Source organism: Pan paniscus, chromosome 16 (assembly GCF_029289425.2).
Source record: "Pan paniscus chromosome 16, NHGRI_mPanPan1-v2.0_pri, whole genome shotgun sequence".
NCBI classification, from domain to species: domain Eukaryota; kingdom Metazoa; phylum Chordata; class Mammalia; order Primates; family Hominidae; genus Pan; species Pan paniscus.
Genome location: NC_073265.2, coordinates 52,751,074 through 52,773,398, shown reverse-complemented (window position 1 = coordinate 52,773,398; position 22,325 = coordinate 52,751,074). Strand labels below are relative to the sequence as shown.

The window sequence follows — 22,325 nt, the reverse complement described above, 5'->3', positions numbered from 1 at the left end:
TCAGTCTCTTCTGAATCATTATATAAGTAGGCTTACATTTGCTGGTAAAGTCAGTTCAGCATTTCTTGTAACAACCCTCTCCTTTTTGCTTAATGGCCTTGTGGTAGATTAAAGATGGCCACAAATTCTTTGACATTCTTCCCATGGAGAGACAGGGCCTATGTCCTCATTTTCCGAATCTGGGCAGGCTCTGTGACTGCCCCGACGCACTGAATATGGCAGAAGTGATTCTGTGTCAACCTGCAACTCCAGGCCTTATGAAATCCACAGCTCCCTCTTGCTATTGCTTGAAATGCTTGCTCTTGGGAAAGCCAGCCACCATGTAAGAAGTCTAATTACCCAGAGACCAACATGCTGAGAGAAGCCCAAACCATGTGCAGGGAGACTGGGGAGATTATGACACCACTGGGGGACAGAGAGACACCACGGAGCACAGAGGTACCAGACAGGTGAGTTAAGAAGACTCCAGAACATCCTCCTCCAAAGTGTCTTCTTAACACACATGTCTGGTAACTCTGTGAGTCCACGTTCTCCACCTGATGCAATCCCAGGCAAGTTCTTCCTGAATTCTTGGCCCACAAAATTATAAGCAAAATGAAATGGTTGCTTCAGGCTTCTAGGATGTATGGCTGTTTGTCATGCAGCAACAGATAACCAGACCACCACTTAACAGAGGGAGCAGTAACAGTGACGCAGCATCATCCACACCCACCAAACAACTCACTGGAATGACTGACCTGTTGTTTAGGAAAAGTGAGGATGGAAAAGAAACTTCAAAAGGTTTTACCCAGTAGGATTCAAAGCTATCCAACGACTATACTACTCCCTCTACAACAGAAGTAGTGAGAGTAAAGACTTGATATTTATCTTCAACTAAGCTGCCATTGTCCTTTGGACTAAATCTTTGTGTATCACATCAATATTTTAATAACTCAAATCTAGATGTGCCACCTCTATCTCAGGACAACCTAATTCTTGAGCACAAACATCATTCCTAACAATAACTCAGTAACAAGTAAGTTTAAAACCTTCAAATTTTCAAAAGCACTATTTCCATAGAAATCCCAAATTCTAGGCAAAGATTCTTAAGAAAGTGCCATAAACAGTGGCAGAAATTCCTTTTGTCTTCATTAAAAGGCACAAATCCTTATCCTTCCTTCCTTTTGCTTCTTTGGATTATGTTACTTAATAAGCATTCTAGGAAACCCCAGGCTTTACTGAAGGTTGAACTTGGAAAAATGCTTCTAAATAATTACAAGAGTTGAGAACATTACTCATTCTGCTTCTATTTCTCTTTACCCCAAGAGTTCTGACATATTCCTCAGCCAGCATGACTTGATCCCCATCATGCCCAGCAATGCCTGATCCCAGGCCTTTGTAAGCTGGAACTACTCACAATTTTCTCACAAAATTCCTAGCAAATTGTTCCACAACTGACCTAAAAAGGAAGGGGCACAGTGACCAGGAAACTCTGCTCCACATTGTTTTAGCTGAACTAGCCAAATTCCTTTATCACCTGCCCTTGAACCCTTCGAGAAGAATTCCTTCCCTCTTTTATACAAAAATGTACCAAACAGAATGAGTTGCCTTTGTAGGAATTTGTTCCACTGCAGACTCAAAATAAATATGATACAGGTCATGTGACATAACCAATCAAGCACGGGCTTCAGAACCAACTGTCTTAAAGTTGTAGCTCTACTATTTTATTCTATGACCTTACGCTAAGTTCGTTCCAGAGCCTGCCTCCTCTCTGTGAAATGGGTCAAATCCCACCTTCTACCTCACATGGCTATGGTAAGGATTTCATGAGACAAACTACATAAAGTGCACACAGCACAGGGCCTAATCAACGGAAAGCACTCAGTGAATGTCAGTTCCATTCCCTCAAAATCCTCCTATACCAGAATTAAATTAAATTATATTCAAAACACCAAATACTCAATTTTAATAAGCTTATTTCAAAATTGATGTAACTGTTATAACCACCTTAAATGTCAGAATCATTAAATTTTACGTATCTAATGTAAAATACTTCAGGAAAAAATGCATTTTAGAAGCACATTTTAAGAGATAAGGTTTAGATAACAGAATGCCACTCAGGTAAAACATTTAAGTACAGAAGCAACTCAAGTGTCAAAACTTTATTAGAATACATCAAACTCAGAAGTATTCAGAAAAGACATTAAATCCTGGTTCACTAATCTCATCAACCATAATATACCCTGGGTATCTACTTCATTTAGTGCACTGCCAGTACATTATCAGTATAGCAATGAATAAAATGTCAAAATTCAAATGAACAAAGATGCTAAGTTCTTTAATGTGAACTGTTCTATATTCCAATATCCAATAAAATGGGGTTACAAGCCAAGTCACTTAGAAATACATTTTAATTTCTAACTTTTGTTTTAGCAAAGAAGTGAGTAAGAATTTCAAATCACACCAGATTTAAGATATGGTTATCAGCTTATCTTTATGGACAAGTAGGTTGTCCATAAATAATTCAATTCCTCTTCACTCTATCACCTGGTTCTCTTTAAGGAGCAATATCCTTGGTTTAGCAACATCCTTAGAGGCTAATTTTGAGACTGTGCTTTAGCCTACCTTCCCAACCTTTCCCATGTCAGGGCACGCATAGAAAATATCTGTATGACACATGCACATTAACTGAAGAGGCTTCTCACAGCCAGAAATGATTTGTCTGGGAGCACAGCCACCTCTAGGCTGAGGGGATCATTTATTTCAACACATATGTAATCCACTTGTAGCCCCTCTGATGGGAAGCTATGCTAGCCAACCTTTTATGTGGTTATCTAGCAATGCAGGAGGACGTCTCCCTTCTACTCCAATGTTCACTAGCTGGAACAAAAGACTAGAAGTCATTAATCGCCTGAGAGGCCTGGGCACAGTGGCTCATGCCTGTAATCCCAACACTTTGGGAGGCCAAGGCAGGAGGATCGCTTGAGACCAGGAGTTCCAGATCAGCCTGGGCAATATAGTGAGACCTCGCCTCTACAACGGGAAAATAACTTGAGCGTGGAAGGTAAGGGCTGCTGTGAGCTAAGATAGCGCCACTGCACTCCAGCCTGGGCAACAAAGCAAGATCCTGTCTCAAATAAACAAATCACCGGTCTCAAATAAACAAATCACCGGTCTCAAATAAACAAATCACCGGAGGAGACCAGCAGCAGCATCTGGGAATCCAAGATGCCATTCCTCTGACGATCTACAATTCATAACCATCAATCCTCTGAGGCCTATCAGAGAAAACAGATGCTGAAATCCTTATTTCTATCCCATGTATAATTGTCTTGTCCTACTGCCATTCTATAACTCCAGGGAGTGGCCAGTCAACAGTTCAACATGAAGGAACCTCTTGTGAATTAAATTAAATGTAAGGGAGAAGTATCCGAAACAGCTGGTCTGAGCCAAGCTGACAGAAGAGCACTGATGAGTGTGTACAAGGAACAGTTAACTGCTTAAAATGAACCCTGACCCAGGGCCTATGATCGGCTACTACTTGACTAAAAATGTCCCCAAGGCTACTTCCAGCTCTCTAATTTCAAGGTTTCCCAACAGAAAAATAATTATGATAGATAAGTATTTCACTTCAACAGCCTTGGATACATTTGTAAGACCACAGTGGAAGGGAAGTGTGGAGTAGGCAGACAAATAGCTTGAAGTATTATCTTACATATTACTGCTCACACAATTAAAAAGTTAATTTTTTTGTGTGCTCTTCCCTGAAGATACCTGATAATACAAAAATATCTTTGTACAAGGGTATTAACTGCTGCATTATTTGTAACTACAAATATTGGAAACAACCTAAATGCCCACACATAGGAGACGGGTTGAATTCACTGTGGCACATCCACAGATGGAGTACTAGAAGCTGTTTTAAAAAAGAGAATAAGGAAAATTCCTACAAACATGGAGTGACATCCAGGATATACAGCCAAATGAAAAAAAAAAAAAGTCCAAAAGAATGTATCTAGTTTGCTATCTTTTGTGAGGGAAAAAAAGAAAATACCCACCTGCTTTTCTTTACAAAAAGAAACACAGGAAAGATCAATCAGAAATTAATGAAATTGGTTGTCTACAGGGGGTAGGTAGGAGTGAGCGGCCGGCATTAGGTAGTGACATTGCTTAGCACAGCTTTTTGTGTAGTTTTAACTTTTGGAACCATGATAATGTTTTATATACTCAAAAAGCAAAATAAAATCAGTAACGATGAGATTTTAAAAATCTTAAAATGGGGCCAGGCATGGTGGCTCATGCCTGTAATCCTAGCACTTTGGGAGGCCAAGGTGAGCAGATCACTTGAGGTCAGGAGTTCAAGACCAGCCTGCCAACATGGTGAAACCCTGTCTCTACTAAAAATACAAAAATTGGCCGGACATGGTGGCCCACGCCTGTAATCCCAGCCACTCGGGAGGCTGAGGCAGGAGAATCGATTGAACCTGGGAGGCGGAGGCTGCAGTGAGCCGAGATTGCATCATTGCACTCTGGCCTGGGGACAAGAGCAAAACTCCATCTCAAAAAAAAAAAATCTAAAACAGAAATCAAACAAACAAATGAACAAACTTTATGTTAAATAAGTGTATTAAAAGGGAGACTAAAACTAAACCAAATAGCTTTTTAACATAGTACTTTTTATGTTTTCAGTATACAGACAAAAAGAACTGTAAACAAATTTGAACTCGAGTTATAAGGGGTTTTCTTTACAATGGTATGGGTTAGCAATTCTGGAACTATTTTCTCTGATTATAGAATTGTGCAAATGAGTACACACTCATTGTAGATAATGGGAACCAGTTCTTACTGTTGGAGAAAGGTGTTACAAATATGGAAAGGGGCAAGACTAGGCTTGTGGTGTTGAATGAAATTGTAGGTATCAGTATAAAATCATGGTGATAAACACACAAATACACACAGACATAAACAGATGTAGATATGCTTATTTATTTATATTTCTTAGCTCTACTGTGCTGAGAGATCTTAGTTTATAAACATTATTCCCAGCCAAAAAGAATGAGGGCTACTTGGAGAAATGGCTAATTCCAAGGCTGCAACAGGCTAAGTACAAGATGAGCCTGGAACATCTTGTGCGAGAAAGTAAAAAGGGCTCAAAGAATGACGGCGCGTGCCCAAATCACAGCTTAAGGGTGCTCCCACCAGCTAAATATAAGCTAATTTGAGCCTCAAAATAAATAATGATGAGTACCTTAGAATAAAAAAAAAACCGAGTGCTTATTAAGATAAGTAAGCAAATTAATAGTAAGCAGGGGAGAAAGTTCCTTCTTATAGCAGAATGCCAACTAACATGTAAAAGAATTACGAGTCAGAAAATCATCACCTTGCAATCATCCTACTAATAACTGATTCAGGCAAGAATCATCAATGGATGTGAAACTGCTGGGTAAAACTTTGGTAAGAAACGAGGTATATACATAATCTAAAAACATTTCCCACAAATTACTTCTTAATAACAAAGGAGAAAATAGTAACTTTATAGCTGATTAACCTATCAAATATTACCTTAATAAAGTAATCAAAGTTAGTATCACCAAAAACAAGACAGACCAACTCTTGATATGATGCCTGAGAAGACACAACATTACTTTTGTGGTATTCCTACCAAAAATGCATTACCTGAATCTAATCATGAAGAAACCTCTGAAAACTCAAACTGAAGAACATTTTATAAAATAACTGAAATGAACTCTTCAAAAATAACAAGACATTATGATGTTAGAATAGAAAAAAAAAAGCCAAGACATGAAAAACAAAGGCTGAGGAACTATTGGAGATGAAAGAAAACTAAAGAGCTATAACAACTAAATATAACACATGATCCTGGATTAGATCCAGGGTGGCTGGGGAGGTAAACAGAAAGGAGTAATAGCTATGAAGGCCATTGTTGGGACAATTGAGGAAATCTGAACATGGAATGTGCATTAGATAACAGCATTCTATCAGTATCAACTGTCCTGATTTGACCAATATTCTCTGCTGATTGAAAAGAAAGACCCGGCCGAGCGCGGTGGCTCACGCTTGTAATCCCAGCACTTTGGGATGCTGAGGCGGGCAGATCATGAGGTCAAGAGATCGAGACCATCCTGGTTAACACGGTGAAACCCCATATCTACTAAAAATACAAAAAATTAGCCGGGCGTGGTGGTGAGTGCCAGTAGTCCCAGCTACTCAGGAGGCTGAGGCAGGAGAATGCTGTGAACCTGGGAGGCGGAGCTTGCAGTGAGCCGAGATCACGCCACTGCACTCCAGCCTGGGCAACAGAGCAAGACTCCGTCCCAAAAAAAAAAAAAAAAAAGAGAGACCTGTTCTTGGGGAAAAACAAAACTATGGATAAAGGAGTGTTATATCTGTAAATTAATAAGGGGAAATATATAAACAGAGAGTAAATATATACATGATAAAACAAATGAGGCAAAATGTGAACGACTGGCAAATCTAAGTATACGGAAGTTCTTTGTATGTACTATTCTTAGCAGTGTTTCTCTGAGTATAAAATTATATCAAAATCAAAAGTCTTTTTAAATTCTGAGATTAAAAATCTGTGTCCTTTACTTCCAATTAAGATCATACTTTTTAAAAACTAAAACACAAGGGAGAAGGTTAAATTACCAATGTACAGAGCCAAAAATCCTATAAACCTGGCACTAACTTGCCTTCATTAATGAATGATGAGCTAGTCCAATAAAAGTATTACAATGCATTAACTGCAGTAGTCCCAATGACCTTACAACTTTCTTTCACAGGCATATACCTATCCAAAGCCTGGCTTGTGATCTGACTTTCCAAGCAAGGTCGAACCCCCTGGCTTGCCTATTTTCTCTGCTGACTCTGATAACAGCAACAATATTTTGTTCTATTTATCAGAGAAGGTAAATCTGAATATAAATTTTTATTCAAATAGATTAATGTAAAATTTCAGTTCAATGATTTAACTCTGAGTAACTAATAAGATCCATTTCTGATAGGGCAAAACACTGTGCCCTAAAAACAGGATTACAAATGATATACATTTAAAAATGGACACCAAACTAAACGTGGCAAATTCTCACTTAGCTCTTCTCCCACCTAAGACCCACTTAAATGACAATAAAGGAAAAAAACAGATACAAACCCACAAAGATAAAGAGAACAGTGTGAGGTAACCAAAGCAGACAAAAGATTTCAACAGCTTTTTGTAAGTGAGAAAGAAGTTAGGAGAGCAATAACAATCTTAGTAGTGCAGAGGAAGCTATGGCCTGAGTGTCAGCCAGGAAGAATGCAGATGGGAGGAGCTCTAGGTATAGGGACACAGCAGACAGCAGGTAAGGACAGGACTGAACACAAGGAGACTAGGGGCTCTAAGGACAACTGAGTCATGGAACTTCTGCAATCTGATCTCAGAACATCAGTGGCCAGGTGCCCACCTCCCAGAGGGAAAACCGAAAAACTCAATGGTACCAGAAAAAATTCTCAGCACAGATATGAGTGTCTTCCTCCAATGAAGAAGGTGACTTGCTCCCCACCTCACAGTGAAGCCCACTGTGGACAAGCCCCACCCAGTTACAAAGCTTTTTACATGAAAAAGTTCACTGTTATATGAAAAGACAAAGACAAAACAGATCTTTATAGAAAACCTCCAATCTGAAAGAATCATTTTAAAAAGAAAAAGAGGAACCCAGGAGAAATAGAAACCATACAGGGAGCACAGCAAAACTTCAAAACCAACACACTCTGAACTGCTGGAGTGGTAAGAGAAGATACTGCAGAACAATAGCAAGAGGATATGTGAAAAAGGAATGATTGGGAAACGAGAAAGAACTCTTAAAATTTTTAAATACAATGATCAAAATTCAACAGAAGGGATGGAAGAAAAAATATCAAGGAAATTGGGGGGAGTGGGGAGGGATAGCATTAGGAGATATACCTAATGTTAAATGACGAGTTAATGGGTGCAGCACACCAACATGGCACATGTATACATATATAACTTACCTGCACATTGTGCACATGTACCCTAAAACTTAAAGTATAATAAAAAAAAATCAAGGAAATATACCAGAAACTAGAACCAAAAGGCAAAGAAATAAGAAAATCAGAGACTACACTCAGGACACCCAACATCCAACTAATAAGAGTTCCAGAAAGAAAAAAAAGAATAAATTGGGGGATATAAGTATGGGGGGAGGAGCACACTATCAAATTTATAGTACAAAAAAATGTCTTTTAACTCAAGGATGTGAACCTATACATAAAAAAATCCCTTCACTTCCTATTAAAAATAAAATAAAAAAAAACTACCCATGCCCAGCCATATTTTGAAATTTCAGAATACAGAGGATGAAAAGAATACCTTAAAGAATTATAGGAAAAAGAATAAAAGGACATATGTGAAGGAGGAAATCAGGAAGGCATCAGGTTTCTCAACAGCAACACTGGGAGCCTAGAAACAAACCAACAATGCCTTTAAACTCTAAAGGAAAATTATTTTCTTACTAATATTCTCTATTCAGCCAAGCAATCAAGTATAAAGGTAAAATAAAAATGTCAGACTTGCAAAGGGTCAAAAATTTACCTCCCTTAATGTGCCATGCAATTAGAGAAAAAAAAAATTACCTCCTGTGAGAAAGGAGCTTGATGTACTCCAGCAAAACAATGAAATAACCCAAGAAAAACAAGACATGGGATCCAAGAAATAAGGGATCTAATATTATAAGAGAACAACAGAGGGAATCACACGATAAAAACTGTCCAGCCTGGAGAACTATTTCAAGTGACAGCAGAGGTCAGAGGGCTCTGGAAAGGATTTTAGAAAAGAGTTAGTGCTTGGAGATTATCTAATCTGTTGAATGGGTTAAAAAATAATATTCACAGACCTTTGACAGGTTTAAAGGAACATTTAAGAGAAAATGTGTCTAAGGTAAACTAAGCAATTTTTAAAAGAGGCAATTATTGACTCAAGAAAAAATAAAATGTTGGACAAGAAAGAAAAATTAATCACTATAGTAACCAAAATATGTAATCTAATTATATTGGGAAATGGAGAGACTGAAGGGCAAGTGGTGCAAACACTGAAGTCTTCATTTACCACAGCAAGATATCAAGGAATAATACCTAAAAATGACAAATTAAGAAATAACAGAGCACTGGTTAGAATTATGCAGGTAAATATGAGAGAGAATGCTAAATAGAGCCTACAGAGATTGTCTGTGGACAGCAGGACTGAGAGTGGAGGCAAGGAAGACTAAAATTCTATTTTAAGCCCTTTGATACTATTACCTGTCTCTGTATATTTCAGAAATGTGTATTACTGTTCTGAAAACATGAATTAATCTTCATATGGTAAATTGATGTAACATAACAATTCATGAAATTGCTCAATTTTTATCTTTTTTATTAAAAAGTCTAAAATATATTACACAGCATAAAAATTAGAATAGCAGTTTATCATTTGGGGTCAGGCACCTACTGAATTCCTTATTCCCACTGCAGAGTTAATGATATGTGTCCTCCACTAGCAAATGTAATTTCAAAGCTGGCCAAAACTTGTCATCTATATGTTAAGAGATCCAGATACCTACAGAGCCAAAGAAGAGAGGGGCATCTGGTCCTGCTGACTTCCCACACAGAGGCAAATTCTGGTCCACAGGGCTGCCCCCAAACCCCAACTGGCTGTAGCATTTTACTCTATTTTTAAATGGATTCCTTATGCTTTCACCATGAAATGGAAACAACATATAGAAACAATGTGCGTGAAACAACATATTCTCAAAAACTGTAATGCACTAAACAAATTTGTTATGGTTCCTTCTACCACAAATTCAGACTTATTCAGACCTATTTTGGTAAAAAACACCTAATGAAGCTATTATGCCACTCTTGATCTTCATTTTAAATACTGGAACTGGGCTCCTCCTACCTCTAAACGAGGGGAAAGGATAGTGGGAGGAAGGATAAAAACCACTAAAGCCAAAGCAGATTACTAAATCAGAGTCAAAATGGGCCATTTTTGCCTTTGGAAGACCAGACACAAATAGCTTCAAAAAATTATTAGGAGCTCAAATTGTTTCAAAAATAACTTTCCCTATGAAGCTGATCATATAGAAAATAAAAACAAAAGCCATGAACTACTTAAAAATTCTGACATCTAATATCTTCATTTATTTAATACAGCAAGATCTGATGCAATTCCATGCTGTTGCCAACAACCTGAGTAAGCAAGTCCATGGTTAAACAGTAGTGGCACTTCAAAAGACATGAATCAGGTCATAAATGTAAACACCGCTCAACTATTATTTCAAAATAATAGTTGCAAGTGTATGCAATATAAGAAAAGACTCGTATATATTTAAGGAAGCACCCCCTCTCACAAGTAAATAAAATAATTAAGAGGTTTAGGGACCTCTTAACATCAAAGACTTTCCTTGGAGAACAATAGGCTTAATATCTGCATTGTACAGTTCTCTTCCTCATTCTCTGTGGTTATGTAATAAAGGTTAACACTAAAGTACAAAGTGGAGGGGGAAAAAGTACCACACTTGTACTTACTGGGAAACTCTTCATTCTTTTAAAATCAACGGGACTTATTTTGAAGAAATAGAAAAAAGAAATACAAACTTGGCAAATACGTATACTCTGCCCGAGGGATAGATAATCAATATTTCAGAAAACAGGCACCTGCAAACTCCAAAACCATTAACTATTCCAGTTTTTCTAAATAGCTGTTCTAATTATTTAACCAAAACCAAGAGTCAGAATTTTTTTTTTACAATCGATAGAATTTTCAAACATGACCCACATTTTCCCAAAAATCTGTATTATATATTCGAAGAAAAAAACTAGAAATACATATATTTTTTAAATGAGGCTCTAAAAAAACTATATATAAACAAAACATTCAAAGCAAATAAAATGAAACTAATGCATTTAAGCTCTCAGAATTAAATTCTCATGGCACGAATGTTGAGGTCTGGCAGCTACTTCATACACTTAAGGTGAAGTCTGATCCTTCAGTTTTTATAAAGCAATTTCTCCAATGCTAAAGCATCTCACTATTAATAACCAAAATAATTCACATGGAAATAAGAGTTAATCTTAATGAAACCAAAGAACATTTTACTGTGTGCAACTAAAATTAAAATTTGCTCAACCAGCAATTTGTACAATTGTTGCTCCCACAGTCTCTATATTATACAGTTATTTTTTAAATGCCTAATATCACAGTAGAACATTTTTCTAACATGTCATCCATCGATTATCTCAGGGAAACATTCCAAGTCAGAAATTTGTTTTCTAGAAATTTCAACTTGATATTCAAAAACTTTAATCAAAATATTACTCCAGCATTGTGCAACAAATGTTCAAAACAAAGTAATGAACAATTTAAATCTATTATTTAAAAAAGAAAACCCACCCAGACTGGTGGCTCATATCTGTAATCCCAGCACTTTGGGAGGCTGAGGTGGAAAGATCACTCAGAGTCAGAAGTTCAAGACCTGGGCAACATCGAGACCCTATCTCTACAAAAAAATTTAAAAATTAGCTGAGCGTGGTGGCACATGCCTGGAGTCCCAGCTACTTGGGAGGCTGAAGTGGAAGGATCACTTAAGCCCAGGAGTTCCAGGCTGTAATGAGCTATGACTGCACCACTGCACTCCAGACTGGGTGACAGAGTGAGACTCCATTTCCAAAAAATAAATAAATAAGCAAAAATCAAAACCTGAGCTTGGTCATCAAGGACAAAGATTTAAAGAAGGTAGAACAATAACTGTACTTTCTTATAATCAGTTAAATTAAACCTGTGGGAATATGACAGTTAATGTCCAGCCTGCTTTTTCTGGTGATGAGGCAGTACAAGAACAGTCCATAAAATTAAGTGTCTTCAGGGTGGGTGAAGGATAAACAGGCCAACAATTTCTACAAAGAAGGCTGTCTTAAACCCAGCTAGAACAAAGAAAAAATAACAAGAGAAAACTTCTACTCAAGAATGGAAACAGCTCACACTGATAGAGCTACTGGATTCTAAAGCAGAGTACAAAGTCTCCAAATAAAATCTAGTTGGTTACAATATCTTTGATATAACCTGGCTTATCTTAAAAATAAACTCACAATTCCCTCTTCAAAGGGTCTTATAAAATTATATTAGCTAGTATTTATTAATTGTGAAGCATCTAACTAATGTAAACACTTAAGACAACTGCAAATTTGATTTTTCAATGTCCAAGTTTAATTTCAACAGTTTTCAAAATCTGAAATTGCCTTCCTAAATTCATCTGCATTGTATACATCCATAAAGAGCACACACTGAAAAGATACACTTCCTTGTATCTTAAGAAAGGGGGAGGCCTGGTGCAGTGGCTCACACCTGTAATCCCAGTATTTTGGGAGGCTGAGGCAGGTGGATCACAAGGTCAGGAGTTCAAGACCAGCCTGGCCAACATAGTGAAACCCCGTCTCTACTAAAAACACAAAAATTAGCCAGGCATGGTGGTGGCTGCCTGTAATTCCAACTACTTGGGAGGCTGAAGCAGGAGAATCACTTGAACCTGGGAGTGGAGGTTTCAGTGAGCTGAGATCGTGCCACTGCACTCCAGCCTGGCCAAAGAGTGAGATTCCAAAGAAGAAAGAAGAAGAAGGAAGAAAGAAGAAAGAAAAAGAAAGAAGAAAGAAGAAGAAGAGGAAGAAGAGGAAGAGGAGGAAGAGGAGGAAGAGGAAGAAGAAGAAGAGGGGAAATCTGTTTTAAGATCTGCAGTTACTGGCTAGGCACGGTGGCTCACACGTGTAATCCCAGCACTTTGGGAGGCCAAGGCAGGAGGATCACGAGGTCAGGAATTTGAGTGAAACCCTGACTCTACTAAAGATACAAAAAATTAGCCGGGTATGGTGGTGTGCGTCTGTAATCCCAGCCACTCAGGAGGCTGAGGCAAAGAATTACTTGAGCCCGAGAGGCGGAGGTTGCAGTGAGACAAGATCGTGCCATCGCACTCCAGCCTGGGGAACAGGGTGAGACTCCATCTCAAAAAAAAAAAAAAAAAAAAAAAAAGATCTGCAGTTACTAGTTTTAGTTTTTATGGTCTAAAGACTATAACTTTTACAGGAAATACAATTGGAAAATCTTAGAATAACTAAATGGAATCAACAAAGTATACTGACTAAAAGCAAAGATTTCAAATAATCTCTGAGCTACCAGAAGCAAATGCAACATTCTATACCTTAAGAATTCTCTCCTTCCTCCACCCTACAACAAACCACCTCCAAGAAGAATCTTCTCTAACAGAAACAAAATGAAAAAATAAGGGGGGTGGAGAGACTTCAATAACTGAAACCCATTTTAAAAATAACCAAAAGCTGGCCGGGCGCGGTGGCTCACGCCTGTAATCCCAGCACTTTGGGAGGCCGAGGCGGGCGGATCACGAGGTCAGGAGATCAAGACCATCCTGGCTAACACGGTGAAACCCCGTCTCTACTAAAAATACAAAAAATTAGCCGGGCGTGGTAGCGGGCGCCTGTAGTCCCAGCTACTCGGGAGGCTGAGGCAGGAGAATGGCGTGAACCCGGGAGGCGGAGCTTGCAGTGAGCCGAGATCGCGCCACTGCACTCCAGCCTGGCAGAGCGAGACTCCGTCTCAAAAAAAAAAAAAAAAAAAAAAAAAAACCAAAAGCTAATTGCATTTTATCCATAGCTATAGTGAGGAGGCTGGTTTATTATGTCTGAACTAATGCAATATGAATTTCGGCCTATAAAAATATTAGATCTGAGTATAACAAGGTTGACATTTAAAATAGTTGTTTCTTCCAAACTATATCACCAATTCCTTGTTCCAACTTGCCAGCACTTTCAATATTAAATTGGGTGAGGGGGGTAACAAAAGACCAAATTTCAATTTTTGAGATGTGGAACTTAAAATATATTTTCATATCAAAAATCTTCAAAGGAATTATTTAAAGTATGTGTTCCAAACATTTTGTATTTTTTAAATTGTCAAGCATTAAGTTACTGAATAACAAAATAAAGACTCTTTTTTTTTTTTTTTAAGAAAAAGCAAGCTAAAAGTCTGAACAGTGTTAGAGTTTAAGCTTTGGGCTATCTTTAATACTCCCCAAGCATCTTAGGCAACTCGTAACCTTTGTCTCAGTTTCATAATCAATAAAATAGGAAAAACTACAAGGATGCATAATTAATTAAATTAGTCAGGATTAAATGCTAGCAAACTGCTTTGAAGTTACTTTATGTTGTTCTCAGTTATCTTCCTACTCAGTAAAACTAATAGATGAGAAAACATCTGGAATTACTATAGATAATCACATCTGCAGACTCACAGCAGTTAAAAAGACGATCTCTACAAATTTCTAAGCCAAAGTTCATTCAACGACCCCAAAGATTTTAAGATACAACCACAATGAACAATTTTAGGTGAATTTCTTTTCAGTCTCAAGGACACCTATTCTTACCTACATTCTCAAAAGAAACCACTACACAGAAATCTCAGAGCATCTTGAGGGGTCTTGGCACAAGACAATTCTAGGTAAGATGAACAAGCTGTTACTGTTGTTAATGCTATTCTCAGCATTCTAAACTGTCAATCAAGGTAAGCTTAATCACAAACACACCCTCCAAAAAGTACTAGCCCCTACTGAGAACCCATCAAAGTACTTCCTTCCAAGCCATCTGTCCAGGAAAGCTCTATTAACACACCTAGAATGCAATTGCTCTCCTGTCTAAAGAGGCAATGAATAAACATAAAATATCAAAATATGTTAAACAGCATACCTTTTCCACTTCAAACAATGATAATCTACCGACTAAATCTATTTATTTCAATGCCTTGGTTGAACACAAACCTGTATGTATGTAGGTCAGAGACTGCAGCTTAATCAAAGGAGACTAACATTTTGTTTTCAAAGAAGGAAAAATATTAAAAACAAACAAACAAGCTCAAGAAGGGGAGAAAAGCTCAAAAAGAAAAAAAAAGAGCAGGTTAGGTTAGGGGAAATGTACATGTTAATCAGCTCCTGATGGAAGAGGGACTCAAATTTTAAAACAGGAATTTAAATGACTCACTGAGCTACACACTAAATTACTCATTGGTCTACTCACTGAGCTGCAAACACTATAAAAACATAAGTATTTCTAAATCTAGCTTGAAGGATCCAAAATCAATCTTTTATATTCCAGTGGAGAAGGAAATTACATACATCTCAATGAGGAAAAAGGAGGCTGTTACACGAGCCTAAGGCTAATGGTGTACAAGCAAAGAATGAGAATAAATTACTTTGAGGATAAATAACAGGAAACCACACCAAAGAGTTCGAATTCTTCCCCCAACTCCATCACTTCTTCTGCTTAGACCATGAAGGATGTTCTGTATACACTATTAAGCATATTATTAGGGAAAGAACTTCTCATCAATGTGTCAAAACTTCTTCACAACAAGTAAATGTTAGGCTCAATCTCTATACTGAAGCTTCTTTAAACAAAACACATACATGGAGCACATTCTAAATTTCACACATTTCACATCCATGAGCAGTCATTTAGAGACTCTAGAAATAAGCTGAGATTGCTTTAAGATTCTGGGGGATGGGGTTGGGGAGGAATACTGCAGAAAGACTAGAAAGACATTTGACTTAAGCTTTATAAATATTACCAAAAAAGTTTAAATTCTTCAGAAGGATATATAAAACTCAAATACTACTTTTTAGAATTAATGTGAAAAAAGTATCACCTGTCCACTGATTTTTAACTACCCCATCCACATTTACAACTAAATTGTCCACCTGCCCATCTATAAATACAGACTACCAAAAGAACACAAATTCATTGTGATAACAACACTGCAGATGGTCATTTGCTCACAATCCAGCCAACGTTTACTGACTAAAATACTGGGAGTGCGGGCTAGTGAAAGCATTCTGGGGAAAGTTCACTCTGCGTTTATTTTCAACATAAAGACCCTGCCAGACACATCTAAGTGAAAGTTCCTTTATTTATCAGGCAAATATTTACTAATTGCTCTATTAAGTATTAGGCACTTAATACATCATAGAATGTTACTAAAAAGCAGTAAAAGCATTTGACCTAATGACAAGGAAATGACTGATTGTATTTAGAACATTTAGTCCACTGGGCAAAGAAGAGTGTTAAATGTAGGTTGTGGAGAAATACGATACAAAATAACCCATCACTCCATCAAGGTTGATTTCTTCTCTTTATCACAACCTGATCAGTCCATTACAAATTTATTACCACTGACAACCAATAATCAACACCTCATCCTACTGAATGGATCTCTTAAAAAAGGGTTTATCTCCAGTATTTTGGGTGGAATTATCTGCAGTTTTTGGTGCAAAATTGCAGAACATTTACTTGATCTACACTTACTTTTCTTGGGTAGAGTAATATGAAGGCAAGTGTGTACTGAAAACTTAAAGAGGCACTCTCAACTCATTGAAGAATTAATCAGGGAAAAATTAGCATGCCTATCCTACTAAATATCTCTAATTTAACTGGCTGTTTAACCCAAACCCTCAAGTTCAAATGCTTGGTCCTTGGCTTTCCTTAGTTATCAAAACACTTGCATTCAGGGCATCTTTTTAAACAATTTTTGTTTTTTCCCACTGGTTAAACTCTTTTACCCACAAAAATAAGGAATGCCCAAGCCTCCAACTTCTGAAAATAACATCTGGTATGTGCACATAACAAAAAGCTTGAGAGAATGCCCTTTTATTTAAAACTTTTTCATTTAAAACTAGAATCCCTTAAGCAACAATTAGACATAAATCAGCCTTTACGTTATTAGGAGATAGCTATTTTCAACATTTACCTTAAACCACATGGATGTATCTTCTAACTAGTTAGCTTCCTGTCTCTCCCCCAGCTAGATTAGACTGTTAACTTTTTTGGCAGCAAAGGACTACTAGACCCCATGCTCTATTTCCCAGCTAATACATTTCAAAAACCTCAGGTCTCTACAGAAACATAAACGTTGGTAGCCTTAAGGATTTCTCTAATTTTTTAAAGTTATTTTGATATGAGCAGGTATCCTTAACTGTTAACTATAGCTTACACAAGTGGGTTCTCAAAGTGTGGTCCTGGACCCCTGAAAGTTTCCAGGACCCATTCAGGGGGTCCAGAAGGTCAAAACAATTTTCATACATGATATTTAAGATGTTACTTTTGTTTACAGTCATTCTCTCACAAGCATGCAGTGGGGTGTTCCTGAGGCTGCATGTGATATCTCAAGAGACTGAATGCAGAAGCAATGTAAGAATCCAGCTGTCTTCTATAAAGCTGAACAAAGAGTTACAAAAATGTAAAATAATGCCATTCTTCCCACTAAATTTTTGTTTTGAAAAACATTTTACATAAACTGTCAATTTATGTTATGGGTAGTGGGTCTATCATTATTTGTAAGCATATTAATAAATACATATTTTAAGTTTTTCTCAGTTTTAATTTCTAATAAACATCATCAACAGATATAAGCTACACGAAGGCTCTTCAGGTGCTCAACAATTTTTAAGAGTGTAAAGGGGTCCTAAGATCAAAAAGTGTAAGAACCACTGTCATACACAATTATATAACCCAACACACAGTGCCTTCCATGGATACGAAGCTCATGTTAATTCTGAAGTATAATTACTTCTTACTTCTTGTAATCTTGTTGAGTTCTGTATCTCCCTGTAAAGCATCATTCAGCATAAAGCCAGTCTGTTCTAGTCCCCATTTAATGGGCTTTGGATATTTAATTATTCAGAGTCCTCTTTATAAAGATGTTCTGACCTCTAATACCACCTATTACTTGAACAGTGTATACAAGTTTCTCAAAGTTTTCACAAAAAATTACCTTGTTCATCCTAACAGCAACCTGTGAAGTAAATGCAAAGTATTACCCTTTTCTTTACAGATTATATAAGGAAACTGATACTCAAAGAAAATAGAACTATTTGTCCAATTAGGTACTGCTAACTGGTAGAACCTAGAATGTTGTGGCATTTTGCAATTTGCTTGGCTGTCTTACCGTGGTATAATTGCAAACTCGCAAAGAAAATAAGGCAAGGGCATTACTTTTATTGTCCCAGTGCCAAAACAGGGATTTTCCCCTCCTTAATAAGAACATAATCAGATTCAATACCCAGTCACAGTATTAGTCAACACATCGGCTACCCTTTTGGTCCCCTATGAAAAAAACAAAAATAAAATAAAATCAAGAGTGTGGGAGAAAAAAAATACGACTATGTAACACTCCGAGATAATGAGTTAGTTAAGGACTCACAGATTAATCATTTAATCACTGAAACGACAGGCACGCAAGAACAAGATCAAGCTTAATACAATAACGCTAGATTATATCAACAAATGGATGCCAACGGGTTAAGACGGGAGGCCTACATAAAATGGGTTCAATTCAGAGTGTGGACTCACACAAAGTTGCGAAACTCGCTTTATTGGTTCTACAAATCCAAGCAAGTGACTAGACCCAGGCTTGCAAAGCTATATGTCAGACACACTTTGTTGCAAGATGCAAAGATGTCATCCTACCCCTTGAACAGAAATCACCCCACATACTAGTTTATTCTTGTTATCAGCACATCTCGTTATGCTCCATTTTAACTTATTAAGTTCCTCAAGAGATGCTCAATTTCCTGCATCTCTTTTTCACAGTCAAGTGGACTCCCTGACTGACACAGGCAAGACTGACTCACAAGAGGGCATCTGCCACTTGCACAGTTCTTTTCCATTTTTTAGATGTATGTGCCCAGTGAAGCCATTTTTAAGTTTGATGTGATTTTACCTAGAAAATGCCAGAAGTGTGCTAATTGTCCATGTTGTCTTTCTGTAGTTTACTACAGATGAGCAAGAGTAATCCCACCATTCCCTGTGAGGTAGGCTTCTCCTAGTGTTTACTTTGGTCTTTTTTTTTTCTTCAAATTTATTTTGGGAAAAAAATTAAGTTACAATTATAGCACCACAGCAATGGCTACAGTTATAGCTAATGTACCACCACCAACCAATTTGTAAAGCAGTGCCATACACCTTATTTGTTGTTCTATACTCAACATCCCGACAGATTTACAGGTAAAAGCTAATTTACACAAGTTTCTGCATCCTCACAAAAGAACTGCAATACTGCTCTGTGAAACCAATTAACCGTTAATTTTCAAAGGCTTCATGCAGAAAAAGATACCTGACTTTACAAAGGCAAGCAAAGCATCAGACGTCTGAGCGCGCCAGGAAACCGCGGTTATTTCTATTCCTTATCCCAGAGTATATTTTTCTTTGTGGACCTACCGATGTTGTTTCCAAGGACATAATCACTATTTAAGTAGTAAGCTGTCAAAAGTGCTAAGGCATTCTCTAAACTATCTTCCCAGCTCCGGCCCACAATGAGACATGTCACAGCTAAATCATACCATTGCCGTTTTTCTATATTTCTTCAAATGAACTTAGGATTTCTGAAGTGCACAGTTCGAATTGTACGCTATTAATATAACCCAAGATACCAGTGACCATCTCAAAGCTAATAAACAAAGACTAGCGGTGGCACCAGGGCCCTACCAGGAAGTAATCAAAGCCGTGTGGCCGGTGCGATCCTAAGAAGTCGCTTAGAGCAGACAATGAGAGGGCACTGGGGCTTCCAAGGGGGCCAGCAGGAGGAGTTAAAACGCTTAAGCTACTCAAAAGCCTTATATAAATCTAATAAGTGTTTCACAACACAGGAACTGGGAATCCCAACGCATTTTCGGACAACCCAAAAGGTCTGAAAAACAAACTCGAGCAGTCCCCTCCAAAGCAGCTGTTGGCTCAGCCTCCGAGCTTCTCAGCCCGCAGCCTGTTTTCAAACTTCACCATCCCTGACGGATGAAAGACCCCGACCTCCGCCGCCCGAGCTCCGAGCGCCTCTCGGGGTTTCGAGGTGCCCGAGCCTGCGGAGAAGGGAAAGGAAACCCGGGCCGGGTTCGGCGGAGGAGAGGAGCCCCGCGCGCCCCGCAGCCCAGACAAAGCTGCGCCCGGAGAGCGGCGCTCTTCCCGCCCTGTCCGCGGAGAAGCGCGGCGCGGGCCCCGCCACACGTGCGGCCGCCCCTCGGGGGCCGGACACCCGCCCCACAAGCGACCCCGCAACACGGATGGGCACAACCCCCGGCCACGGCAGGGCGGGGCAAGGGCGCACGCAGCTGGCCAGGGTCCCCGCCCGCCGCTGCCCCCACGCGCTCGAGGCCTCCGCGGACTCCCGCCCCTCGCGGCCCTCTCCTTCGCTGGCCCGGCCGTCGGGCCTCGGGAAACAAAGGAGCCGCCGCCGCTCCCGCACGCGCCCGCCTCATCGCGTACCCTCCCCAGCCCGCCGGGCCCGGCTCGCCCTCGCCCCTCCCGGAGTCCGCGCGCCGGCCGCCTGCGGCCCCTAGACGGCAGGCCCGGCAGAGCCGCGGCCTCGGGTGCGCGGCGGGGCCGGCCCGTGGCCGCACTCACCGCTGCAGCACCAGGACGACGGGGAGCCGTTGGGGAACTTGGCTGAGTCCGGAGCAATGCAGACGCTGGAGCTCAGGTGTGGACACTCCATGGCCACGAGGAGGGCAGCTGGGAGGACTGCGGCTCCAGGACCCGGCGAGGTGGGGGCGGAGGAACTCCGGAGGCTCCGTCTGGTGGCGCTTCTAGCCGGGCGCTCGGCCGACGGCGGCTGCGTCTCGAGCCCTTGCGTCAAAGAAAGCACGGGCTTCCGGACGCCGGGTTTTCTCGCCCGCCGTCTCCCGGCGCCCCGCTCCGTAGAACGTGTAACTCCGAGATCCGGGTTCTGCAGCCACCCCTAGACTGGAGGCTTCCGCCTTTCCAGGCCGGCCCCTCCCCGCCCCGCCCCCAAGCAAGCCCCGCCCCCGGGTCCGCCCCCGCCCAGCCCGCGGGGTGGGGTCCCGGCGAGCTCCAGCTGGTGGCGCAGAGTCCGGCTGTGTTCCGAAGTGACTTTCCTAGTCACGCCGCTTCCCCGGCCCCGGGAAGGGTGGGGCACCGAGCAGGGCACCCCGGGCCGTCCGCGGCGTTTCCTGCGGTGGGCGGAGGATACTGAACCTACGTGGTGCAGACTACTCGGTGGCTTCGTGGTAAAAATCCGGCCGCTCCGCAAAGTGTAAAGAAGAACATTAAAACCTCTCGGGCAGACAGGCACTGTGGCCCTCATTTTATACACGAAGAAACAAGCTGGGGAGGCCAAGGGCCTGGCCCCGGGGGAGGCGGGCAGCGGGTTTCATGGGTGCCAGGGCAGTCCCGACTTAGCGTTAGGCTCCTTGCGGCAGGTGCGATCCGTAGCCCTTTCTAGGTTCTGAACACGTGGCGTTAGCCAGCCACCTAGATGCTGCGTGGGTGGGCCCGCAGGGGCGCCCATGAACCCGCGTTCAAATCCTGTCACTGTGACTCACCATCTGCGTTACCTCCAGCACATCGTAGGACTTTCAAGCCAGGAAGTTCAAGTGAGATAAACGTAGCCTGGGATTGCTGGGCAAGCTAAACTCCCCATTACCAGGCGATAAGAAGGGAAGGGATCTAGCATTTGTTAGATACCTAAGGTCTCCCAGCCAGGCACTTCCCATACCGCATTTAAGCCTCGCAACACCCTACCAGCTGTTACCATCCCCTTTTTACCGCAGGGGGAAACCGAGTCTGTAACTTGTTAATCTGTATGGAGATTGGATCCCTGACCCTCTGACCTCTTTTTAGTAAGGGATTAGAGAAGAGGGCAAGCCTCAAGGGGCCGCTTGGGCCGGCATACCCTGGATCGAGCCTGCGATCTCACTTGGGCACTTGAGGACGTCCGGGGCTATTACAAATATTGCTTCCAAGTTGGGGCTCCTTGTAAAACCCGGCGAAGGAGCCTCGGGGCCAGAAGGCGAGCAGGGGGAGGGGGAAGACTGATGTGGCAATCCTGCGGCCAGAGCGAGAGGAGGAAGGAAGGTCAGGAAATGATTAACCGGGCCGGGCAGTGGTTAGAGCCGGGCACCTCCCCGCAATGCAGTCCTAGAGCAGCCAGGGACGCCCCGTCAATCACTTCTTACTCCTCCCTACCTCCCACGCCACAAGTCGGCCTCTTCCGCATAGACCTCTGCCTAATGGTATCCACCCACCGGGGGCACCTCTGCTCATCCTTTCCCCAGAAGTATTTCTGGGTCCTCAAAGATCTGTCCTTTTCCAAGTGGTATTTGATTGCTGTTAGAGCAAGCCTCGGCCTGGGATTTTTATGGCAGTGATGCGTTGTGGAAAGTGCGTCTGCCTAGGAAGGCAGGCCGGCATGCTTTCAAATCTTAGCTCTGCTGCCTACTTGACGGCCA

The 22,325-nt window shown here is 40.7% G+C and overlaps 1 protein-coding gene across 3 annotated transcripts in view; it reads right to left on the bottom strand.

The window, feature by feature from the left end:
* USP3 (ubiquitin specific peptidase 3) overlaps positions 1-20,827 on the bottom strand; it is an 86,851-nt gene extending 66,024 nt beyond the window's left edge. The window contains exon 1 of one of the 3 annotated variants that reach the window (XM_034938893.3): positions 20,482-20,827. In XM_034938893.3, coding sequence (XP_034794784.1) covers positions 20,482-20,572 — 91 coding nt within the window. In that variant the 5' untranslated portion in view covers positions 20,573-20,827. The remainder of the gene's footprint in view (positions 1-20,481) is intronic. The other 2 variants (XM_034938894.3, XM_034938896.3) reach the window with 2 other exon arrangements.
* Positions 20,828-22,325: the final 1,498 nt, after the last annotated feature.